The 25,713-nt window shown below is 46.5% G+C and overlaps 1 protein-coding gene across 1 annotated transcript; it reads right to left on the minus strand.

Moving 5' to 3' along the window:
* Syt4 (Synaptotagmin 4) lies at nucleotides 1-24,982 on the minus strand. The gene is made up of 8 exons (XM_065434767.1): nucleotides 24,582-24,982; nucleotides 16,832-17,110; nucleotides 15,857-16,062; nucleotides 9,679-9,858; nucleotides 6,963-7,202; nucleotides 6,329-6,452; nucleotides 3,576-3,917; nucleotides 1-2,511 (listed from the first exon to the last, which is right to left on the minus strand). Exons 1-7 carry the CDS (start codon nucleotides 24,649-24,651, stop codon nucleotides 3,610-3,612), a joined length of 1,407 nt encoding a protein of 468 aa, XP_065290839.1. The 5' UTR covers nucleotides 24,652-24,982; the 3' UTR covers nucleotides 1-2,511; nucleotides 3,576-3,609.
* Nucleotides 24,983-25,713: the final 731 nt, after the last annotated feature.

A 25,713-nucleotide genomic window follows, 5' to 3' on the forward strand; every position in this document is an offset into this window, starting at 1 on the left:
TTTCCGATAAAGTTGTGTTTATTGCGGAACCACTTCAATGAAAGTCACACAAAAAAAGGAAAAGAACAACCTACTGGTTTGCGATTCTGCGCAGATTACAGAGAGCACGTCATTTCCTCCGCCACAGGCTCGATTTGCAACAATGCGCCCGCGACGCTTCGCGCCTGACCAGCGGTGTAATATTTTTACTTTACAGCACGATACGTCAAGTAAAGACATGTTACCTCACGTCTATTATACGGGTATTATACGATCTCGTTGCGCACAACGAGATCGGCCCTAAAATGGGGAAAGGTTGGATTGGGGGGGGGATGAGGAGGGGAGGCTGAGAGGAGGGGGTGTGGCAAGGTTGTATGGGCGAATAGGGAGATAGGGAGGCGGGCAATGGGAAGTGAGGCGCAACAACACAGTCGCACACATACCCGCGCACGTTGTTCAGTCTGCATCGTCCTATGACAGCGACACAATATGTTCCGTATAGCGGCGCGCGAACCATATACGCGGTCACATTCGGAGATGGTAACAAGGGCATAACACGCTATAGGTTGGCGGGAAAAAGGGGGACTTCACTCGGTCAGAGGTGGCAATAGAGCGGAGACATGTTTTCGTAACAGCGGGATAGAGATAAGTAGGCTTTGTTTCGTCGCTGCACTTTGCCTCATTACTTAGACGCATGCATCTCGACAGAACACGACTATACGCACGCTCGCAATACTCGTGTAGTAGTAGTTGTCGAAGTAGTAGTATAGACATCGAAGAAGAGAACAAAAGTGCTACGTCCATTCTCTGTCATCATCAACGTGGTACATAAAATACTCTGCCGCTGCCGGCACGCACCGCGTGGTCTATGGTGGGTCATCGTATGTACAGGGTTGGGAGTAAACAACTTTCGTACGGGCGTCCCGAACGTTGCTTGCAAAGGTCCGTCGCGCATCATTTACATGTGCGTGCGTGCAAGCACTCGCATGTGCACATTCCACGCCAACACGATATGTCGTTCATGTAGGAAAGCGAAACCGTTCAACGTTGAAACTCTTTCAGAGGAAGCGCCCTCTATGGGCCACTCACAAAAAACGCAAGCTCCGTGTGGGTACCCGCGAATGTCATCGTCGGGACACTTTTTTGCTACGCCCGGCCGCTGCTGGTGTGTAGTGTGCGTGTTTTTTTGTGTTTGTTTGCGATGTAAGTGCAACAGGCGCGTTTGTGTTGGTGTGTCGTGCGGTGCTTTGAATTGAGGGTGACAAATATTTCGGCATCTTTGAAGTGTACGACGCACACCTGCAAGCTGTCCTCACGTGTGACAAAAGTTCGCGCTTAATTCTTTTAATTTGTTTTGCCTAAGTCACCTAGTCTGTCTCACTTATCACAAAAAGCTTTTACTCCCATCACTATTATAATAATACACAGCTTCGCTTCGGCTTAAATATAAGTTGCAAGAAAAAGGCGACGATGTAAGAAAACTATCTCGTGGTAGAAGCTCATGTCGATGCCCCATGTATATTTAAATACTGCGACTTTGTATGCAGCTGTAGCTTTTATTGAGGGCTATCGCGACACGTATGTCTGGTGTGCATGAATGGTAGCGTAATTACCAGTTCCTTTGTTAATGATACTGAGTTGCCACACATGTACGTATCCACTCACACGCCACTCTGTTAACTGTATAGCTAGGTATTATCGAAGGTCTTATTGAACAGGTGCAATTGGATCTTAGCAAATAAAGTTTCATTTTCCGTAGAACAAGAAGCACACCGAATTCGAGGACACTCTCTACTTTAGTAGGTAAAGGAAGTTTTCAGTCAGTGCAAAAGAAAAAGTAGGTGTTCTCATTAAAAGAAAGGGTAGGTTTCATCGCATTGCTGAAACTGCAACAAAAAGCTTAACTCGGTTTAAGCTATAACGCGTCGCCGATGAGGAAGCAACCGAGAGAGGGAAAAAAGCAAATACACTTATCATTCTAACAGATTAGGCTACGCACCACGACGCGTATGTACAAAGCATCATTTGCATATGCCTTTCAATATACTGACCGAGGCCGCACTTTAGGGTATACAACGCGTATGACAACGCACTAAGCAGCAATGCGTCTCAGAACATTCAAAAACTTCTTAATCAGTAAGAATGCAAGCCGCGATAAGCGCAGAAAAAGAAATTATTTTGTAAGCTACACTCACCACTCGGAAAACACTTGCCGCAAAGTGTTCGTGAGGACAAACGTGTGCGAAGAAAGGTTTACCCACAAGTGACGTCAGTTTATCTAGCCTCTCTAAAATGGCGAAAAAGCATCGTGGAGTCATCAGAAAACGTTAAATTCAAATTCACGTAAGCATCGGTAGGTGTCAAAAATGATATTCCGTTCAGGAAATGAAAGATTGTATGCAGAGCCACAAGGTCAACGAACATCAGAAGCAAGCGACAAGGTGTCTCGCCGTTCCTCTGTCTGATTCAAGTCGCTCTTTGCGTCCTAGATGCCTGAATCCGCAGACAGAGCCGTGCTGCTCCCTCCTGAACCTGGAAAGAAAAGCAATCACTTAACTTCACGTGCAAGTGCAAAGAATCTCCGAGAAATATTTGCAGCAAGCAAGTGAATGCGCCACTTTGCATGAGCTAAGTGAGAGTGAACAAAACAAAAATAAAATGGTTGTGAAAGTTAGCGGAGAATAAAACTCGCAGTATGAAATGCCCAATAATACTACAAAAGGATGCGATACGTGCTAGAAACACTGTACCCGTCTAGGGAGTGGTCAGCTAATCTCGTAATAGCCATCGGCGCGGAGAACGTCGTTCGTATAGCAAGGGTGATGGCGATGAATGACATATTCTTTTTCTTTCATAGGTGGGAGAAGACAGGCTAAACGAAAGAGGAAAGAAGCCTTTCTTACGTGGCTTCTGCAACGCTTTAAAGAAAATTATTGAAGAAAACGAGCCACAGCGCTGAACGGGACGTGACTGAGACAGACGAAGCGCTTCATCTGTTCCAGTCACGTCTCGTTGTTAAGCGCTGTTACTCGTTTTCTTCAGACGCGTGCCAAACAAGCCAAGTTAGCCGTTATTGCTGAAAAATTGATTGATTGATTGATTGATTGATTGATTGATTGATTGATTGATTGATTGATTGATTGATTGATTGATTGATTGATTGATTGATTGATTGATTGATTGCAATCGCGAAGCCAACAGGCGTGAGTGGTTAAATCGTGTGGTTGTCTAACTAATAAAGAATAGAGTCCCTCAATTCCCCTTATCCTTATCACTCATGGCTTACTGAGTGATCAGTCGATCCATTACTTGATTGATTGATTGACTGATAATTAATTAATTTATTTATTTATTTATTTATTTATTTATTTATTTATTTATTTATTTATTTATTTAATTACTGAGTTATTAATCGACCGATTGATTTATTCGTTTACTCATTGACTTTCCCTTAAAAAGCTTCCTTCGTCGGAAGGCAATCGATCAAAATCAGTCAGTCGAGTAGCGGCTGATCAAGCGGACAAAAGAGATCTCCGAGGGATGTGTAAGCGCCCCACGGATGGAGGCGTGCGCATGCGCTGGCAGTGGACACTCACCTTCCCGAGGCGCAGGCCGCGGCCGCCCACTCCACTACTCCCTGAGCTTGTGCCACTCGGCGATCTGGCGCCTCGGAGAGTTACGCACCTCGCGCCAGTGCTGCTGCGCGGCGGGCGACCCGCGCGGGCCCAGCTGCAGGCGGCCCACCACCTCGTTCTTGGTCACCCGGTCCCAGTCGAGCACAAGGAACTCGAGGCTCAGGTTGTCCAGGCCCTCGTTGTACGGCACCTCGAACACGAACGACTCGTTGAACACCGGGTTCACCGTGCGCTTCTTGATGTGCGTCTTCTTCTTGGCGATCCGCTGCTCGTTGTACAGCAGGTAGATCTTCACGTACGGATCTGCGCCAAGCAAGGCGTGAGCAGCGTCGCCCTTTAGCCCTCGAGGTCACGGCCATGTCACGCACGAATCGCCCATTGAAGCGTTTCGCGTAATTTTGCTCGTTTGGATGAAGGAGGCGTGACAATGCCAAGACTACCAGCACCGTAGCTACCACGGGGTCAGTGAAATTTTACACCATCGTTCCTGCGTCAAACGTCACATTTACTGCGCATATGGCGTCCCAATGCATTGTCGCAATTTGAATATACTTCGCGGAAACAAGAAACCTGGATAAGGAGTTTTACGCCGAACCATTGCGGGCCCCTCGCAAGTACATGGTAGCGGCGACTTCTCACACGGCCATTTAGTTGCGCACGTTATTTGCTCGGAGCGATTACGCTCTATGTCAGCTCTATGAAATTCCACACGTTCCCGGACGATAATGGCCGATGGTACCTTCTCACCAAGCCGCTCAAATGCGTCGCAAGAACGCCGGAGCTAATTTTTAAGCTGGAAGAATCAGCAACATTTTGTGGGGTTTCTTTTTCTAACCGCGCACTTATCGAAGAAACGAGGGAGTGCGACTCAACTGTAACACGAACGTAAGGATAAACTGCGCCATTAAACGTTACTACGACTTCAGCTGTTCACGTGAGACAGAGACCAACGAATTAAGATTATCGAAGTGGAGTAGAAAAAACTATGACGCAAGATGTGTCGCATCTCTATGGGAAACATTTGTGCAAGAAACGCGTAAGCCTTCAACGTCTGGTTGGCGCGTGTGGGCTTCTACACAGTTGCAAGAATGCTGACAGTGACCGACAGTCGATGCGCGTCATGGAGGCTACTACTGACCGACGATGGGAACAATCACACGCTGATTCTTTTTCTCTTTTTTTTATGGTAAAGATCTACAAGACACAACACCTAACACCTAAGAGATGTTCGAATGGTGAAACTTTCGCTTCGAAAATAAGTATTCGAAAATACGCAATTAGAATGTGGAATTGAGTGATGAACAAGTTCTCTGCGTTTGTATGCAAGTGAAGAACAAAAAGAATGCCGACAATTTTTTTTTCCACTTATGAGGAAGCTTTAGCTCGGCATTTTCAATCTGAATACGTGGGAAAAGATAAACAGTTTCTCTCTGCACCCACTGCGCCAAGTTTGATGATGCTTGTCACATTTTAAAGAATCAGTTAATATCTAGTGATTGCAGGAAACAGGAGTTTTTTAGTGCAGCCGTCAATTTTTTTTAATCAAAATTGCTGAAGGCTGTTGAAGTTCAAGAAACAGAAGTATCGAGTTTATAAATGTGTAAACCATCAAAGTCAGATTTATGTAATCTGAAAGTATTAAGACAGCTAAAGAAATCAGCATTGGTACATTGCACCCTTCTTTGAAGTATACCACTAATTTGCGAGTGAGACTTCTGCTAAACCTCCGTAAACATTGTAACACTTTAAAGCAAGCTGTAAGTTCAAATAACAAATTTGTCCGCGTTAGATTATCTAACGGATGCAGTTTACAGAACAGCGATATCTGATTTTGGTGCTGAGGTACGGATTTGTAAACTCGGGGCTTCTATTTTCTTTTCTTCCTTTTTTTAATGTGCCACGTTTTGAGAATTTTCATAAAACATTCAAGGCCCTAAATCTAAAATCTGGTTGTTACATTCACTAGCATGAAACCTTATCTCTCAAATACAATAAGTTGCATTCAAAACTATTCAGCAGTTGCTTTATTAAATCATTTCGGCGTTTATATGTACTTGAATAGGCGGCATCGTAGTTGGCCCCGAGCGAAAAAGCTTCTTCATATATGCTGCTGTTCATTACTCTATTACATTCAAAGGAATGTGCAAGCATAGTCAATTTTCTGGTTGGCCTTACAATGGACCACTCAGTACTGGTTAACCTCCCTGCCTTTCATTTTATCATTTGCTCACTTTCTCCATACGTTCTTACCACACCATTTCTATGGCAGACGGGAGTCCGATTATCGTAGTACTTTCGTGTATTAGGTTAGCTAAATAGTATATTCAATGATATCGAGTATCACATTACATAAACATGTAATTTTAATCGCATTCGAAATTTCCAACATTTTCACAAATCCCGCTATAGTATCCCTGTCGAGCCAAAAGATAAAAGAAGATTAGCTTTCCCACCTATTCGAAAGCACCCTACCAAGAAGTTCGCTCTTTCATTGTCACAGAACCGGCGTTTGTACAAATTCCGCTCGGTAAAATGTCCTCCACGTCAACTTTTTGTCGCGTCCGAAAGCGTCAGGCATCAACACAAGATTCAGAAGACATAACTGTCAGGCCAGATATGTTTCCCGCGCTACCACGAAGCCGTACGTGCAACCTGCATCTGCGCTGGAATGTCCCACGATTCACGTGCAACGTGGAAATCGGCACTTCACGCACCGCAGAGTCCGGTGATGTCCACCTTGGGCAAGTTCCGAGCCTTGAGGACCACCACGGTGAGTCGGTTGGCCGCCGGCTGGTGGCACAGAGAGACGAGCAGCTCGCCGCGGCCCTGGGAACGAATCTGCGGAAATGCGGTCTGGTTAACGCGTTGGGCATTGTCCTTACGACTAACTACGGAGGCTTGTATAAACACCACAGAGAGAAGGAGAGAAGTGGGCTATAGCAACTGCTTCCCGAAAGGGACACCACTCCTATCCACTTTAAGAGAAGAGAAAGCAATGGAAGAGAAAAAAAAAGGGGGGGGGGGAAGAAAATTTCGGTAGAAACTACATATATTGAAGTTGACTGTCAGTAATTGATAGCTTTCCAGTTACCCTGCGACATGGAACACGGCGCTGTGAATCAATTATGCGAACAAGGACGTGAAAAAAAAAAAAACTACGACACTCGACACATGCGAATCGCCGACTAACAACAGTTTTAATGAAAGCGACGGGGAAGAGAAAGTGTGTATATTAGGGCGAGAGTAAACAAGATGCATGGCTATACCTAGCGCTTCCTATCTGCACACTAAGTCGCACGCGAGTGAACTTTCTTTTCTCGGTATTTGCCCGACGCCGCGGGTGCCCACCTTGAAGTGCCGGGGCGCGATGTCTCGCGACAGGGCGAGCGTCTTGTCGAGGTGGTCGGTGTCCAGACCCGCCATGGAGCAGACCACTTCGCCGATGACGTCATCGCGCGAGTACCGGTCGAAGCTGAGCACGACGAAGTGCAGCGTAGTGGCCTGCAGCTGGTTCGGGTTGATGCCGTAGAAAGTGAAGTCCTCGTCGTACACCGGGCTCAGAGTGCGCCGCAGGACGCGCGTCTTCACCTGCTCGTGTAGAGAGAGAGAGAGAGAGAGACGAGGATTAGTACGAACCGCAACTTCTGTTGTAGAGAAAACCGCAACTGAAAGTGTTTGAGCAAACGCGTTAAGTACCGCAAGATCCCGCGTGCAGTATTAACCTAATCTTGTTACTAAAAATTAAATTATGGGGTTTTACGTGCCAAAACCACTTTCTGATTATGAGGCACACCGTAGTGGAGGACTCCGGAAATTTCGACCACCTGGGGTTCTTTAACGTGCACCTAAATCTAAGTACACGGGTGTTTTCGCATTTCGCCGCCATCGAAATGCGGCCGCCGTGGCCGGGATTCGATCCCGCGACCTCGTGCTCAGCAGCCTAGCACCGTAGCCACTGAGCAACCACGGCGGGTCCTAATCTTGTTACTGAGAGGTAGGCGTGCGCAAAGGAAGGATCCAAAATGGCAACACAAAAGCTCACTATCAACGGAAAGGTCGTACACTTTGAAGAAATAAAGGAGAAATAGACGAAATTTATTCTAATTTACTACCCCACCCCCATTTTAGTTAACATTAACCTATGTACAAGGGAAAGCTTTGCGGCCACGATATAGAAGAAAGTTATTCGGGTATACTACAGAACAGCGATTCGTCTTTGGTCGTACAAGGGCAAACTGTACTTTCTAAAGAGCTTAAAAGCCGAATTAATTACAAGGTGAAACTTCATGTGGCAAAGGTCGGAGCAAAACCCCGTGTTACAAGCTGGATTTTAAGATAATTGCTTAAGACTGTGCACTTTAGGTAAACCGGTTATCATTTATTTTCAGCTGCTCACTATTCGCGTTGACAGAAGTCGTGTGACAATCATTGGCTAACGCTTTCATTAACTGAAATGCGGTTGTGAACCTTTGGAATATTTGCATTATGAAACGAGGTATTACGAGACCGCAGCGTTATTTTCGAGCAACTCTTGAATGCGCGTACATCTGTGGACTCAGAAGTGCAGCGCGCCGGCACAGTGCTTTCAAGGCCGGGTAACTCAAATAATGCGCGCTTCCTAGAAGTCAAGCACGCGTGTACTAACGCCGCAGAGCGAGATGTCGTTTGACGTATTATCACTAGACGCACACATATATCAATCTCAACGGACACGAAAGCACTCATCTGCGCTATAACATGGCGCGCGTTTTAGAATTACCGAAAGCTCGAGAAAGGTTTCGTTGGGGGAAAGCATTGGTTGCGCAAATTAGACGAACAGAAATTACACAAACCCCGACAGCACGCGCGCTATGTACAGCCGTGCGATTGCGTCCTCCGTAACTTGGCTTCGTCTAATTTTCGTTAACCAATGCTTTCCTAAGTATCAACCAATTTACCTAGAACAAGTTCCTTCGGGCTACATTTCTACGTACAGTACAATCTATTTTGCATGAGTATCTTCATTTCCCCAAGATTATCTGTTAACGTAGCTTCTGTAATCCCCCGTGTCCTGTACTTCGTGTTCGTCTATGTTGCATTAGCCGACGCCTTCCTTCATATATCAACCGACTTGCCCAGCTGCAAGCTCTTTTGAAGGGATTAAAGTTGACACGTGCCGTTGCACAAAGCTCGCCAAGAATAACACGCACGTACGCACTTCGGGCCGATTTTATTTTTATATATACTTTTTCGCTCCCTTGTCGTTTAACATTGGCTTCACGGTCGCCGTCTTGGTGTGCGCGCGAGTTAGACAGTCTCCGAGGCAGGAGCGTTTGCTTGCGACACGCCACAGCGCACTGCCGTGGGCTCTCCAACTCCTTCGCCGACGACAAGTCTTCATAGACGCCGCGCTTTACCGTGTCGGCATGTGCGAACCTTCGCAGTACCTCTTAAAACACTAAGCAACCAAATCGATATATGGCGCAATATTTCTCGCGTTTAACGGTTCGCAATAGGATGCGTTGACTAAAGAGTGCGCGTAGCAGGCAACCCTTAAGCGTACGTTTTAATATACAAGGGGTCTGTCTGACGCTTTCTGACTCTTCTGACACGGAAGGCATATACTTAAACATATAGGCTAAGAAGTGATAAACGACTAGAATGGACTGTTGCCTTCCCTAGGTTCACCCGCTCCTGTAACGCTGGCCTGATTCATGCATTAAACCTCGCCTTTACGACCGCAACGCGCTTAGAATTCGGCTGCAGGGCAATTACACGTCGTACTCCAACGTACGTATGCGTTGCGTGTGTTTCGACCAGCTTTTTCCTGTTTCCTTTCGATTTATGCTGACAGCATGCGTTGCTCAACAACATTAGGCATTTTACCCACTGGTGCGAACCTGTACGTATTACGATTGTTTCGACATGCAGCGACGACTGAAGGCACATTCAGTCGAGTGCCTCAGCTGTCGCTGTCAAATAAAGATCACGCCACTCCAATGTTTGCCGACCCCTCTCTTTTTGCAGAGAATGTCGAGTCGGACAAAAGGGCTGCACACGGCAAGCGAGAGACTTCACGCTCTACCTTGTGCTGCTTCTCGGGCAGCAGCTGTAGCTTGACGTAGGGGTCGGAGGACCCCGTGTTCGGGTCCCGCGCCGGCAGGTCCGAGCAGCGCTCGATGGTCACCAGCAGCGCGTGCTTCTCCGAGTTGTAACGCAGCCGGAAGTGCAGCTGGCCGAGCTGCGTGGGCTTCTCTTCCGTCACCTGCGATGGGGAGGAGGACGACGCTGCGGTTAAATGGCCTACGCACTGCAGCCGCACGGCATGGCCACAATTAGTACATGACCGGGGTTGTCGGAGAAATATAGGAGAGGCCTTTGCCCTGCAGTGGGCGTAACCAGGCTGATGATGATGATGATGATGACTGCAGCCGCGGACAAACAGTGTACACGCGATAGTTTTATCAAGCCGACGCTTAAGTCAACCAGAGCACGTTTTTTTTTCTTTTTGTCCGGTACGTATATTAACAAGAAAGCTTGTCATTAGGAACCGTCACCCGTATTCACAAAATAAGCTATCAAGAGGAAGCTTTAGCACGGGGCCAACACCGAATTTCCTATTGAAATACATTTCACAAGAAGCCAACAAACACTGACACGCAGGAAAACATAGGGGAAAGAAACGATAAATTAATGGAAATGAAAGTGAATGAAATGAAAGTGGAAGTTTTTTTTGTTGTCCACTTTAATTTCCATTAATTTATCGTTTCTTTATTTCATTTATTAAGCACAAGTAATTTCCCTTATGTTGTCCTTCGTGTCAGTGTTTGTTGGGTTCTTGTGGTATGGCTAATAAAAATCGGGCCCCTCGGTTAACCCCCTTTCTTCGCCTCTATTGAAGTACATGTAACGCGCAAAAATGCTTATGTGATACTACCACTGGACCGATTTAAATGAAATTTGTTGCACTTGAGAGGGAAAGTTAAATTCTAGTAGCTGTGGATAGAAGGTTCTACAAAATTTCTGAAACAAATTGAAGATATTGAAGCACGATACTTACAAATCCGTAACTCTGCACCAACAACAGGCATCACCATTCTGTAGTCTGTATATGTTAGCACGTCTAAAACGGACAAATTTAATTTATGAATTTAGAGCCTGCGTGAAATCGCTACAATGTTCACGCGAGTTTTGTAGAATTCCTACTGACAAATTAATCGTGTATTTTAGAGTGGTGTAGTATAATACTTCAATTTCGTCCGCCTTGAATGTATTATTAGACGCAGTTTACAGAATTGTGATCTTGTCTTTATTGCTGAATCACGGAGTTGTAAGCCTGATAGTTTTGATTTTGAAATTTGGAATTTTCAAAGCTTTTATTAAAATATCGACGACCATAATAATATATCTGGGCCTGTATTCACAAAAAAGCTTTTACGATAGAATTGTTCGTAAGGGAACGTTCCAACCAGTATCGACATTGGGCATGTCATAAACGAAGGCGACCGGCCAATAATAAAGAGCCCTTAGGAAAGAGAAGCTTTGTAAATTCGGCCCCTGCTTCCTACACTCAGTAGATTTCGACTTCTTTTAAATTCCACATATATGGGACCAGTACAGTGCATTCAATGACACCAAACCCATTTGGTTTTCAAGAGCATAACTTCCCGGCTTTGGTAAAGGCCTTGGTAAAGTCTAAATATATTGCATCTATCTGCTCCCTGTTATTGATTGCTGCTGCAAAGTCATGATATGTGGTAATGAGCTGGGTGACGGTCGACATGCCTTCCCTAAAACCATGTTGATCTTCAGACAGCAAGCAGTTGTCCTACGTATTGTTTTAGATGATCACAGATCACGTGCTCCAACTTTTGCAGCAGATTGCAGTCAATGAAATGGGGCGGTAGTTTGAAACGTTTAAATGTTGATTAGTCTTTTTTACAGGCACAATTCGAGAAATTCTCCAGTCAAATGGAACGGCACACTTCAATAACGATGCATTGAGTATAACACACAAATACTGTGAAACCCATCCCGCGTAATGCCGATTACCTTTTCTTCTTTTAAATTTAAGACTAATTTCAGAATGCCCTCGTGGGTGATAGTAAGATTCCTTATTTCCGAGCCGACTCCAACAGATTGGATGACGTCATGCGCGTCTTTAGGTGCGTACACTGACTGGAAGTTCTTGTTCAATACATTTTCAACAGCCTTTGGATGACTGACGAGTGTGCAAACAAGCTCTGGAGACATAGACCGCGAATGGGCTGCTCTCGAAAACATAACAAACTTGTCAGGTGCTTCTCTCAAAGAAATTGACTAAAGTATAAGAAAAAAAAGGTTCTCCTTAGCTTTGTTAATTTAGCACCGCAGTCCATTTCTTAACATGGTCAACCTTGGCTCAGCACATCAGCTTGAAGGTTGCAACCATTTTAATTTTCCCTTCGTTTGGATGACATCCCTCGGGGTCCAAGGGACACGTTTCTTTTTCTTTATGTTATTGGGAACGAACCTAGTGAATCATTCTACACATAGATTATTAAAACCAAGACATATAATATATATATATATATATATATATATATATATATATATATATATATATATATATATGTCTTGGTTTGACAAAATGCACATCGACAGTAGTGACTATTGCAATCGCCCAGCTAGGACCAACCCATACAAACACACATTGCGGTGTGTTTACCTCTTCCTCCCCTCTCTCCCCAGCGTAGGGTAGCAAACCGTATCTACCCATCTGGTTAACCTCCCTGCCTTTCCCCTTCCTTCTCTCTCTCTCTAAAGAAAGAAAGCTTCTGGAGCGGAACAGGATAAGTGAAGCGTAGGGTGGTATTTCCTCAGACTGCTAGCCTTGTGCTGTGTGCATTTATCAAGAGGCAATGGCGGATCCCGCACCTCCCCTTCCCTCCCCCCCAAGACGTGCCAGCACTTCAGAGCTGATAATAGTGAGTGTGCGTTGAGACGCCCCTACTCTCCCCTCTCCTTCTTCCCTTTTACTAGCTGCCCTGGATCCGCCCCTGGCAAGAGATGACCTTGACAACTTTTTTTTCATATCCCTTCGCATCGCTTCAATGTGGTAGACAGGGTACGAAGGCAAACTTCAGCTCATAAATACTCAGAGCACAATACACGCTCTCATAGCTGTCGGATGAAGAGTGAAGAAAACCGAGGGCGAAACATGACGTAAAAGCGGTTCATTTGCGCGCTGCCCTCCATACAGCCACGTGACACATCGGTGCGTAGTTCAAGAATTTGGAGGATGAACATCGAGTTGTTTCTCTCTCTCTCTCTCTCTTTTATCCAAGGTGACGCCATGGCATTCTACTCTTCATTGCAAATAAATCGTTGAGTCGCCGACCCGTCGCCCTTCAGTATGGCATCGATCAGTAGTTTATAAAATCCATCGAAACTTAAGCGTAATCGTCGGCACAATATAGCTTTGTGTTATCGACCCCAACGTCATCGACCGTTCACTACGCAAACATGATCGAACTCCTTGCAAATTTAAACACGACAATGAACTCGCCATTATCGGTCAGTGGACGAGCAAGCGAACCGGTCCTTGAATAAGTGAGCGATCTTACGTGTGGACCTCACAGTAGCTGATGGTTGTGGAGTTGCAACAGGCGGGGTCAGTCTTGCGTGCTTGGGCGGTAAATTGTCCTACCCGAGTTTCTCTTGCGTTGCTGCGCGGCTGTTTCGCCAAACGTCGATCGAATCAGTGTCTCGGAGGATGGCAATCAAAAGGAACTTCTTTTCCTATCACTATCGGCAAGGACTGGGCGAGTATTCCAAGTTCCGAATACGAATAGAAGATTACAGACTAACTATTCGTATTCATAGTTGAAAAGGAACTATGCAATATTTTCGAATATTTGAAACTGAATAATATTTCGCAACAACCGCCTTGTTACTGTTCTCCGTCTCCTAAAAGAAGTATCGCAAATTGTCAGAAGTGAGATAACGAAAGAAGTTATCGAAACAATGTAGAAACGGAATGGGTTATGCAGTAATGCAAGCTCGGTCTGCCTGCATGTCAACCTATGATTTTTGCTTCTATCCTGTCATTTAGCGTTTCTGGATGTCTAGTCAAGCATCAGTTTTATTTTCGATGCTACAACCAGTGATGGTTTCCTTGCGACGGGACCTTTTAGATGTTTCCACGGCCCACAAGTCCTTCAGCAGCTTTATTTTTTCTTTCTTATTCCGCAACCTTTGATCTATTTCCGGCAACCATTTATTCAGCACTTTCTTTTTTTGAAAGTTGGTTTGAAACCAGGCTCTAAAGATGTGGAGATACTATTTGTGCAGCTCGTTTAATGGCAATTAGTTGCCTTATGCTTAAAAGTGATCCCTTGTCCCTGACAGCTGTATTTTTTGCACCACTAAGTACAGGCATGGCATCTAATTTTACCGATATAAATATTCCTGCTGTAAATATATGTGTATGTGCTTGACTATTCGATATTCGATACTACAAGCTTGCGTGGGGAAGATCTTTCTTCTGTAGTCTGCGAAGCAAAGTCATACTTTCCGGATCGAACTACGAGCCCATCCAGACGGAAGTATTTCACACCACATCAAACGCAAAGCAAGGAAGCAGATCATTCCATCTTAAGTGATCAAGCCTCGAAACCTCAATCTCTCGAAACGGGTATCGAGCGCGATATACGAGAGTAGCGCCTTTGCGAGTAAGTCATTTGATAACACAGGGCAACTGAATGAGAAATGCCTCCTCGTTGATAAAAATATCTGTAGAATCTAGACTGCTTTCTTCTATTTAGGACCATTGACTTACATTATACAAAAAATGTGTTCACTTACACATGCAGCGGAGTTCATGAACCAGGGTACTGAGCTCACAACTGTTAATAAAAACCTGGAGCATGTTAACTGTTTCAAGCAGTACAGAGCACTCGATCCATGAGGGGAGCCACGAGGGGAAATGGGCAGGTAGAAAGGCGACTTTACAATTGCTAGTAAGTACAGCGGGGCATGGCACTACCGTAGGCGCCGGACGTTTGTGCGCATGCGGAAGTAAGAGCGGGCGCGAGATAGAAAATGTGGGGGCTTTTGTTCCTTGAATATGTGACTGCCTAGGTAATACGGAGGAGGTTTCCTAGCGCATATTGCATGTGTTTGTCCCTAGGCGTGCCGGCATTGTGGAGTGGGGTCGGGTTTGTTTACGCTTGGACGCTGGCTGCCGGTGCAGTGAGACTGTTTCCATGGGAGCAGTTTGGACCGTAGTAGAAGTCGGGTCGCATATATTGAAAATCTAGACGGCAGAGCGCCTTAGCAACCGCAGTTGAACGCAAGTGGCTGAAAGGCCGCCGGTGACGGTCGCCCAGCAAGGTACTGCACCAGGCACTGACAGGTACTGACAGTGCTGACACCAACGATCGTAGAGACCTGTAGAGTCAAGGAACTGAAGCAACGCTCTCGCCGCTTTCTACGCGAGCGACGCACAAGAACCTTTGGCGCCGAAAACGGTATCTATGTCAATCCGGTTTTGGGTTTGAGTACATAGCTTCCTGTATCCCGCCTGTAGAGTGACGCAGGTCAGATCAACACACAATTGGCATAACACATTTCACCCACATTCCCCGAGTGTCGCACAGCCGGCCACACAACAGCAATAGTGCCACCTAACATAGCGGTGGCGAGCCGAGTGCCCGAAGCGTCCACGGGGCGACGCCCTATGCTAGTTTGGCGCTGCCCGGGGAGAGAGAGAGGCTCTGGACGTCGTAGAGAGCAGAAAAAATGCAAGAGGCGTTCATTTTCTCTTCGCACGAGTGAAAAGGCGAGCGGATGAGTGATCCAGTGAGAGAGCACATGAGTGAGGCAAAGTGTGATTGTGCGAGTGAGTCATCCTGTTGTGAGTTTGTGAGTGGAAGGACGAGAGTCAGTCAGTCTTCTAAAAGACAGGCATACCACTGAATGAATAAGTTAAAGAAACAGTGAGTCGGCGAGAGAGAGAGAGCGAATGCAAAAAAAAGGAAAGGAATACGGAGATCAACCAAATTGACGCCCTGTTTGCTATCCTACGCGAGAGAAAATGGTAAGGGGGGAGAGAGGGGAATGGAGGCACCCAAGAGAGAGAACGCTGCGCGCACGCAAGATGCGACGCATGGCTATGCCTAGGCCAATCAGGCAAATGGGCAAGTGGTTAGTTTAAGTTAGGTTAGACTACTGGTTAGGCAAGCAAGTGAGTGAGCAACGAATTAGCAACGGACGGAGCATACCTCTTTCTCCTTGGTGTCGGCGACGTCTTCCGCTGCCGGCGGGCTGACGTCCTTCTTGTCCCCGTCTACATGCGCCCTGGCTGTCGAAGCGACAACTGAGGCGCCGGTAGTCGAGGCTGCCGCCGCGGCCGGCACCACGGCGCGCACTTCCTTGGTCGCCGACTCGCATATCGAGCGGGCCGTCTCCGTCGGTGGCGTCAGACCACCTGCAACGCACCGATATACAGCGCCAGTGATTGGCAGCTCGTTGGCGTGAAGCTGGCCGTCAGCATGCCAGAATGACTGTGCGCTACTATAGGGTCGAAGTCGCAAAGATGCTCTGCGCCCGACTTCTTTACGCGATTTCTGGTTCATCATGCGCCAAATCTCTCGGAAGAACTCGTTGATTGATTAGTTGGCTGCGTGAAGGAGAAAGCGCCAAGAAAGACTATCGGGTATTATTCCGTCTCTCTCAAGGACGTTTGCTTCGCGTTACAGCTCTTTCGTAGAAACAACATTTTTCTGTGCGCTCTTCTTTAACCAAAACAGTACAGGCCGGCTGAGGATGACGTGTAATTCATTGCTTTCGAAAATAAATATTGACGCTAGAACACATGTGACGACAAGAATAGTTTGTCCTTAAGGTAAAAAAAGAAGGCCTTGCTATCTGGCAATAACATTGAAAGAAAGGGGAGTGGAGAGGCGGTAAATCTATGCACGGTTACTTCTTTGCCACAGCTAGCAGTTGAGCTGCCACGAAGTCGATCGATCGACTCTGCAGACTAAACGGGTCGGTCGCCCCAGCCTCTCTGACGTCATGGAACCCCCGCCGTCAGGTAGTTAAGTGTTCGCATACGAAACAAGCGCGTCGATTGGAGACACCAGCTTCGTAGCTCTCCACCACCCTGCGCAAGCAAGCAACGTTACGAACACAAACTGCTTGTAGCTGACGCGCGGCTGTATCGCCGCGTCTCAAGGCACTGTGCACGCACACACCTTGACTGGAGGGCGACTTGTGTCCTCCGCCGCCTAGCGGAGACTTGCTTCCCCCCGTCGGACTGGGCGACTTCTTGAGGATGGGGCCGGCCGGCCCGCTGCTGGGCGACCGCACGGCCGACGACTTCTTCAGGGGCAGGTTCTTGTCCGGGTGTCGGCGCTGCGAGGGACCCTTGGCCTGCGCCACCCCGCGGCGCCGGTAGCAGGCGCACGAGACGGCGGCCAGAGCGACCACGAGCACAAGGCTGCCCACCCCGATGCCCACCAGGGCGGGGCTCGCTGCGAAACAGCAAGATTGACTCGTCAACGAGAACTGCCCGGTCGGGAAACATCGCCTTCGGGCGACAATCTATTCTGCCCATAGAAAATGTAGTTTCACCACACTTCTTGCAGCTTCAGACGGAGAGGGAGAGATAAGAAAGAAATATAAGAGAGAAGGAGGTAACATCAACTAGAAACGCGTTTGGTGCAGTGGCGCTTCAACGTGGAAAAGAAGGGGAGAGGGCTTTGGGGGTGGTAACTTTCAACATATATGTTAAGGTATGCTATACTATCCTCCTTTTAAAAACCACCATGACGTCATGCCAACAAGTTCATCTCCCCCAACCCCTATTTTTTTCAGAAGGAGGTATTCTGGGTGCTCTAGTGGTCTGTTTGGCTACCCTACGATGGCGAAGGTAGGTGCAAGTACATAGAAAAAGAGAGAGAGAGAAGAGGAAGGCGGTGAATGTTTGCACGTGCGCGCTCTGCGGCGCGTAATCACAGGAGTTCTCAAAAAGCACGAAAGTGCCTTCACTGTCAGCTTCAAAATCACTAAAAGCTGCAGCTGAACAGGTTTAAGAATTTTTCATCTTTCATTGATTTTGCCAAGTTTACAAAATATGGACTCCATGAGTGAACTCTACACAGGAACGTTCGATATGAGAACATCGACTATTTCATGTCCAGCAAAGTTAGATATAATCCATCCAGCCACCTGAAAAATATGCCTGATGTAAAACACTGTCAGAAACAATGAAAGACGTGAGCCTGCTACCCAACAACATATTGGCACTGGAAGCGAGCACCCCAGCCCGTCTTTCTTCCAAATCTTTTCATCAAAACACTTTGCATATATTATTAAAATCTGCATCATCTTGAGTCACTTCCGGTCGGACCGACCGGAAGTGACTCAAGATGAAGCTGTACGGAACACTACACCTAGGACATTATTTTCGTCCCTGCTTTTGCCTTTGATGCACTATCTTGGCTGGCACTGTTGTGCACACGTCTGAAGGGAGATTTGAAACTTCCAACTTGCCTCCAAGAAGCAAACGCACAGGACCGCATAAAAGTTATCAGTGAGACTAAAAGCTGCTTGCCACATATTGAGATGTCAGATTTAGAATCGTAACTGTCGCTTAAAAACGACTTCGGTGTTTCCTCCAATTTTGCTATCGACTGTATAGCGTAGACAGGGAAGAAGGTGTGCAAACGCCTCACGCTGCAACAACAGCTGGCACGGATAGCCGTGTGGAAACCGAAACGCCGTTACACATCAAGGAAATATGCAAGAACTGGTAAACGTTTATTTATCAGATTCGGAGCCCGGACCGCACCTAAACCCGCTACCACGTCAGCCAGGGCGGCGAAAACAACACAAGCACGTACATGGCCATGGCAAGTACATTTGTGCAAGAAAGCAATTAAATGTTGCTTGCCTGTTATTTAATTAGTGTAGTACTAGTGCAGTAATTATACATCATATTAATTAAGTATGTGCGACTGTTTTGCTGAACTATCCGCAGATGAAAGAAAAAAAAGGAGGGGGGGGTGGAACTCGCTCCAGCCTATTGCCAACGTTACTATGGGCTTTGCGTAAGGCTTCCCGCACTTAAATCAATGTACAAAATTACGAAGCTCACCGCAGCACAAGATTGTGCTTTGTGCTTTGTGGGAATAAAAACGTTGCCTATAAAACCGGCGCCAACGTTTCGAAAAAAAGTTTTCGTCGTCAAGGCTCAACGACTCCATACGCCTCCGACTTTCTATACATTGCAAGCATCTGCGAACCTTTTGCATTTTGCTGACCTTTAAATACGCATGCATAATGCCTCCACAGGCTGTTAATGCTGAAGGGACAACTACTCGTTCATATACGATTGCTTTCAATGTGTCTTTTTAACAACGACTCAGTCGACGATAGTGACCTATGACAATTTGTAGTTCTGTGCGCAAAGCTGTGAAACTGCACTTTCTTAAAAAAACAGAAAGAAAGAAAGAAAGAAAGAAAGAAAGAAAGAAAGAAAGAAAGAAAGAAAGAAAGAAAGAAAGAAAGAAAGAAAGAAAGAAAGAAAGAAAGAAAGAAAGGGAGAAAGCTACCCTGCACTCACCGTATTTTTAGCTTAGAGACGCGACATCCCTTACAAAGAGCTTCCAGTCATCGCAATGCGCTGGATATTGAGCGATGCCGTGGATTTCACAAAAGTGTTATATTACCGATTGTGGAGCTATTCCGAGTAAGAAAAGAAAAAAGCACTGAAACGTCCGACCAAGTTGGACAAAATATACATATATATACGCTGAAGCGACACGAGGCGCAATCTAATCCCTCGCGCCCCCGCACAGCTCTACGGCGTAAACTTAATGGAATATGGCAGCGCCGTTCTTACGTAACACTGAGCAGCGTGTGCGTCTCTCAGAATGATGAGAACACAGATTTGAAGAGAAAAAAAAAAAAGCTTTCAAGCGCGAGAGCAAGGGGATGTCGCACGCGAGTTATAGATATATACAGTATAATACGGGAGAGAAAAGTAGACGCAACAAATTCGAGGAAGGTTAGACTGACAGGATATAGTGGCTGAGACTGCAGGCACATTATGGGGATAAATATTAAGCGACTATAGGCAGAGCGACTGCATTCAGCAGAATATTCCACTCGCCGTGTGTTTCCCCTCCCTCCCTCCCTCCCTCCTCTCTCTCTCTCTCTCTCTCTCTCTCTCTCTCTCTCTCTCTCTCTCTCTCTCTCTAGCCTGCGCACATTGTTCGCATGATGTTTTCGAGTGATCGCTTTGCTTTTCTTAAGGCTGAATTATGAACAACGAGGCGACGCTTACAGTGTCGACGATGAGGCTGGTCTGCAGCATACGAAATGAGGTGCAGCTATCATCATAAGGCCTAAGAAAAAAATAATAATAAAGCTTGATGGCCGTTATCGTTAGGCTTGCGAAATGCTTACAATAGATCTTCTCTATGCGGACACCTCATGCATGACTGAAGCCTGTAGTACCGCGTCAACATCTTGCTGGTCTCGGCGCAGCTCGTGTGGTGTCTACGCAATACAGAACCTTAGGGAAAGTAGTATTTTTCTCAGTCTGTTTTTTGTTTGCGCATTATTAAAGGTTCGTTGCGACTAAGTGTACACAAGATTTGTTTGCGCATTATTAAAGGTTCTTCGCGACTAAGTGTGCGCGAGAGAAAACCGGTGCGGGTCTCGAGTGAGTAAATGGTTTATCGCAGGAAGTGGAAAGGGAGGGGGGATTGTGGGGAAGGAAGGGAAGGAAGGGAGGGAGACCATCGCGGTTTGTACTCTTTAAATATGTACATTGTCAGGAGATGTTGGCGCCGTAAGCGACGCCGTCTACTTCTTTTTAAGTTACACGAATACATAAGAAAATAATAAGCCTGATTATAATTCACCTATCACATGCGCGCACCAATTTCAAGGGGCGATAGCACAATGCGGCAGAGACCAAAATAAAGATTAAGTCTTGCGTTGGGGCTAGTTGGAATAGTATAATTGGACTGCGGCGCTGCCCAGATAAAATTGACACGCAACTAAAATACGAATACGTATCACGATTAAACAAAAATGAAGGTCACCGAAAAAAAAAAGTAAAGGCTGAGACGTTACTTAGAAACACCTAAACGTAAAGTCACATCACATAAAGGGACAACCGTTAAGATTTAGTAGTTTCACTTTTCTGGATGCACATACAGATCAAGAACCGGTGTTTTTTTTTCCCCTTTCTTTTCTGGCGTATTCCTGCTTTTCAAAAGGATTGCCACTCACAGATAGACATGTGAATTTTAGGGTTTTACGTGTCGAAACAACGATTTGATTGCAAGGCACGCCGTAGCGGGGGACTCCGGATTCATTTTGACCAACGGGGTCCTTTAACGTGCCTCCAATGCGCGGGACATGGGAGTTTTTGCATTTCGCCCCCACCAAAATGCGGCCGCCGAGGCCGGGATTCGATCGCGCGACCTCGTGCTTAACAGTGCAACGCCATAATGGCTAAGCCACCGCGGCGGGTAAAGATAGACATACCCTGCCACATAGTTTGTATAAAGTAACTCACCGTCTTATAAGCGCAACAAATTAAGAAACTGCGGCATGCATTTTTAATTAGAATAAACCAAAATGCCCAATGAAAAAATTTTGAACATTTGGTCATGCTGTGATATAGGTTAGACGTCTCCAGTTCAATACTCACGTCCATAGATCTTAGGGACCTTCTTCAGAGACCAAGTATATATTTTTTTCTCTCAACACTAGAATTAAAAAAGAAAGCAAAGAGACAAAAATTAAATTACGCAGGGCCCCGGGTACTGTGCGTTTTATGGATTCATGCGGAAAATTCCTCTTCGCGAAACGCAGGCAACTCGAATATGAAGTCTTTTCCTGTTCGACGCGCACCAGTCTTTATACGCCTCGTCGTCTAAACACCAGAAAGACCGTCCCTGGAACGCCTGCTACAGCCTGTGGAATACCAACGAACGGTGTTCCCAGAAAATGTGTCTTAAACACGTTGCCGCTCGAAGGCGGCATTTATGGGGCGATTCCGTCGCTCTCCCGGTACCATATCTAATTCAAACAACATTTCTTTTCGGCAGGAGGACTAAATTCATTGCGGCAACACATCACAGGCTCCACGTGATGCGTTTCATGACTGGTACATACGTTTACACACGTTACATAATCTCCAAACAAGCCAGCGGGACTGACGCTAGACCAGGAGTTTTGACCAAATAAAGTTAGTTTCTTTTTTGCCCGCACACAAACCTTGCAAGACTTCCTATAGAAATTCGACTAATTTCTACAAAGGGTTTTTTTAAGGTCTACGGAAGATTAACAGCCATCTTGTGAAATGTCAACATATATATTTTTTGTAAGTACTCGTTGAGAAATCGTATTCGTGGATAAGCGAAACCGCTATAAGAACACTTGTGCCGACGAACACGTCATATTTGTAACGTTCGCGCTAAAGAAACTGCGTTCACTAAAAAGAAAAAAAGAAAAAAGAAAGAGAAAAGGTTTGTGGGGTTAGAAAAAATAATCTGTTGCCACAGTGTATTATGACACTCTTCCCGTCATTACAGCCCACATTAGAGAACATACAAGTTTTTTTTTTTTTGCCGCGCCCGTTATTCTCCTTCCAAACACCCGCGAAGTGTCGCTTCACCGGATATATATATATATATATATATATATATATATATATATATATATATATATATATATATATATATATATATATATATATATATATATATCCCTCTCTCTCTTCGTATAGCTTTCTAAACGCGATCTCACTTCTATCCTTGTGTCCCCGGCTCGAACAATAACACCTCCCCGGCACAAGAGAAATACAGAAGATAGCAATACCTGTATAACGCTTCTACATCTAGCGTTGTTTTCTTTCCTCGGCTCCCTAGTGGCGGCGCAAAAGGGGATGAAATTTTATGCTCCTCTCTTGTTGGTGACACACACGCCGAGCGAAACCGTATAATACCCTCCCGTCTCGAATCTCCCCGGGGCGACGTGAGCGTGTATAGAGGCGGGCATGGCAGAGCGCGCAGTCGAGATTGCCGAAAACAGTCCGCCCGGGCCTTGCGCGACACGCGGAGTGAGTGTGCGTGCGTGTAGCTGTGCGTGCGCACGCACACCGAACGTGCGATAGCCGAACGTGCATGGCACGAAGGATCGTCTCTCTGCACCGCGGAGCCATCGATTGGCACGCAGACTCATTCCGATTCAAGGTTACGCCTGGTCACCTTGTCAGCTACTTCCCCTTCCCTCCCTTCCTCCCCATCCAACCCCCTTTCAGTTCCACCTAGATGCATTCAGCGGTACTGTGTTTCGCCTTGCATTATGTCGCGGTCACTCTTGCGTTTTGTCGCCGTCCTTTTTTGGTGACTCTTTCTTTTTTCTGCCTGCCGACTCTGAGTGCTTGCCAATCCCATATTCCCCCGTCTATTCCCTTAACCGTTACTGGGCTCTTTCTTTTTTTCTTTTGTTTCCTTTCGCTCGCCGGACAGCAACCATGCGTCGAGCTTCCTTCGCAGGAATTCGACGACTTGCTTTTCTTTCATTTTCTTCTTTTCCTTCGTGTCCGTATGCAATGCTTAAATGATTAGTACCGAAAGTAACCGTGACAGACGCTGCTAAAAGAGAAAGAGTAGTCCACGAAGACAGTAAAAGCGGCGATCGTAAACACCCCGCACAGACGAGAACCGATCGCTTCGCTGAATAGGCTTTGAAATGCCGTCTACGCCTTTTGTGAGAGGAATTGAACTAGCACCTGGTTATTACTCGCTAACTTCTTGTTTGCTTCAAGGCCAGCGTAAACAAAAGAAGTTTAAATATATGCAGTCGAGGCACTTCGGAATATTTTATTGCCAAGTGAGAAGTATTTAAGACTTAGGTGCGCTGGAAATGGAGTAAGCGAGAGCTCATGAAAAGAATAAAAAGTTATATGTGAATTAAACATGCGAATGGCAAGGCAGAAAAATGCTGAACTTCTGTCACGAAACCAATCTACCTATGTGCCAGAGAGGTATAAATACGAGGTTGGCTTGTTTTTCGAGTAGGTAAAAACTAAGTGCTTCGTTTTCCACAGGTAATATATCTTTTAACGGTGAGGCACTGTGCTATCTGCACGGGGTAAAAAAGGGGGAAACGCTGAAGACAGCAATTTTTTATAACTAAACAAGCCGGCTATCAGGTGACAGTGTTGCAGCCTCCACGACTAGTGCTCAGCTTCAAGCACCGTTTAAGGCTGGTGAAAATAGCCACATGGTATTAAGTGCTAAGCGTATAAGCTGCAAGGCCAAGCAAAAGAAAATAATAATAAACACGTGATCGTTCCGCTCAGGGCAGCTGTAACATCGCCAACTCTAAAAAGGGCAGCTTATAAAATACGTCGGTTACATCGGTATGCGGCCGTCGTTTGCACCTGCTGCTGACAATCATTACAAAACATGGTGCGGCAAGCACTACGCTGCAGTTCCCAGAGCCCTTTTCGGCAAACAGTAGTCCTCTTCAACAGGCAAAGTAAATACCCCCAATAACATGCCAGAAAAAGCTCAAAATTTCCGCCTTCAGGTCGCTGTGGGTAACGTAAAGCCGAAGCTCTTTTGTCAAACCACACCAAGAATCATGGCTTCCTGTAGACAGCGTGAGACTTCAGTATCGCACATCTCTAATGCGCCACCTTCGTCAAGCGCGTACAGCTTCGAAGACAATGTGAAACGGGAAGTGAGAAGACGAAAGCGACCCAGCGTGACCGACGTTTGGTTGCGCATGTCCTGTGCGAAGCAACCAAGCACTGCGTGGGCGAGTCGGTTATCGGCGATACCATACGACAGCCTCCATATTGAATGCGGCGCTGGGTGAGTCACAGCTTGCGTCCGCGAAAAGCGCGCGTGCAACGGGAAAACCTGCGCGCGCGATACTCGGAGAGCCAGTGGAAGACACGGAAATACTTACATTCGTCGACAGCCTTGATCTGTGGGCTGTCGTCATGGTGGAAGCTGTGCTGCGAGACGCGGAGCTTCATCGCCGCTCCCGTTCGAGTGGCCTATTGTAACGCGGCGATAGCAATGCGCCGAGGCTTCCTTTTTTCCTTTCCGCTCCCCCTGAGGCTCGCGGAGCAGGAGTCCCGTCGTGTCACCGATGCGCAGACGCGTGCGAGATATCACGCCAACAAACGTTTACATGGTGGCCGCACGGGCGTTCCGCTGTGGTACGGAGGGGCGCAGATTTTTAGGGTTCCCGACGGACGAGCAAGTCACCAAGCCGCGTCGAGGCGAAGCAAAAAACAAAAGTAAATCAGCGCAAATTTTCGGTGCCGATTGTCAGGAACACACACAAGCGCCCCGTTGCGAGTGAGCGCCTCCCGAAGGACGGCGAACCGATCGATAAGTTGGCGGGCCGGCGGCGTCAACGCTAGGCGTCGCCATGGGGACGTGACGTCACGACGACTGCGCGGAGCCATTGGCTCGAGAGTCGCGGGGCGCCACCGGGTTTCGGCCGTGGCTGGCCGACTAGGGTTGCCAGACCCAAGGTGTTCGCGAAACTCGCTTTTCGACGTGCTTCCGCAGGCAAGAGTATAGTCGGATGGTACCGATGCGCTTTGAAGTGCGCACTTTACTTTTCAACGCTTATGGTGAATTCGTGCGGCTAACTGAATTGCTGATTCATTCTGCGCACTGAAAATCGCGTGGTTCATCGGCATCAAATCGCGCTGCGAGTAACTCATCTACGGCACTTTTACGCACGGCGTGGTTTGACGATTCAGCTCGCCATGTGATTCCGCCTCTAGAGACGTTAGTTCTGCCAACTGTTCACAGCCCTCATACATCCCCGATGTATAACCGTGCCACTAAACATGCGGGAAATACATTGAAAGTATATGTGTAGTCTTTGAAAGCCCGTTGCGAACCCATAGGATAACATTTTCACACGTCTGTTCCAAGACCGCAGTTATTTGTATCATGATTTGTTTAAAACCCTAATTGCTTCATATGCACGTGTGCGTTCGTGTGTGCTCTGGCACTCGCGTGCTAATGAGCCTTCATTCGATATTTTTACTCGCATCGTATGTAACACATGAATGTTC

This window comes from Dermacentor albipictus, chromosome 1, assembly GCF_038994185.2.
Source record: "Dermacentor albipictus isolate Rhodes 1998 colony chromosome 1, USDA_Dalb.pri_finalv2, whole genome shotgun sequence".
Lineage (NCBI taxonomy): Eukaryota > Metazoa > Arthropoda > Arachnida > Ixodida > Ixodidae > Dermacentor > Dermacentor albipictus.

What these genes read in the sequence shown, in the direction of transcription:
- Syt4 (XM_065434767.1), bottom strand. Translation starts at nt 24,651, where the DNA reads ATGAAGCTCCGCGTCTCGCAGCACAGCTTCCACCATGACGACAGCCCA. An exon ending in TGCCCGAGAAGCAGCACAAG is followed by an intron (nt 7,203 to 9,678) that starts GTAGAGCGTGAA and finishes CTACACGAGCAG; the next exon opens with GTGAAGACGCGCGTCCTGCG. An exon ending in TCGCGCCCCGGCACTTCAAG is followed by an intron (nt 6,453 to 6,962) that starts GTGGGCACCCGC and finishes GCATTTCCGCAG; the next exon opens with ATTCGTTCCCAGGGCCGCGG.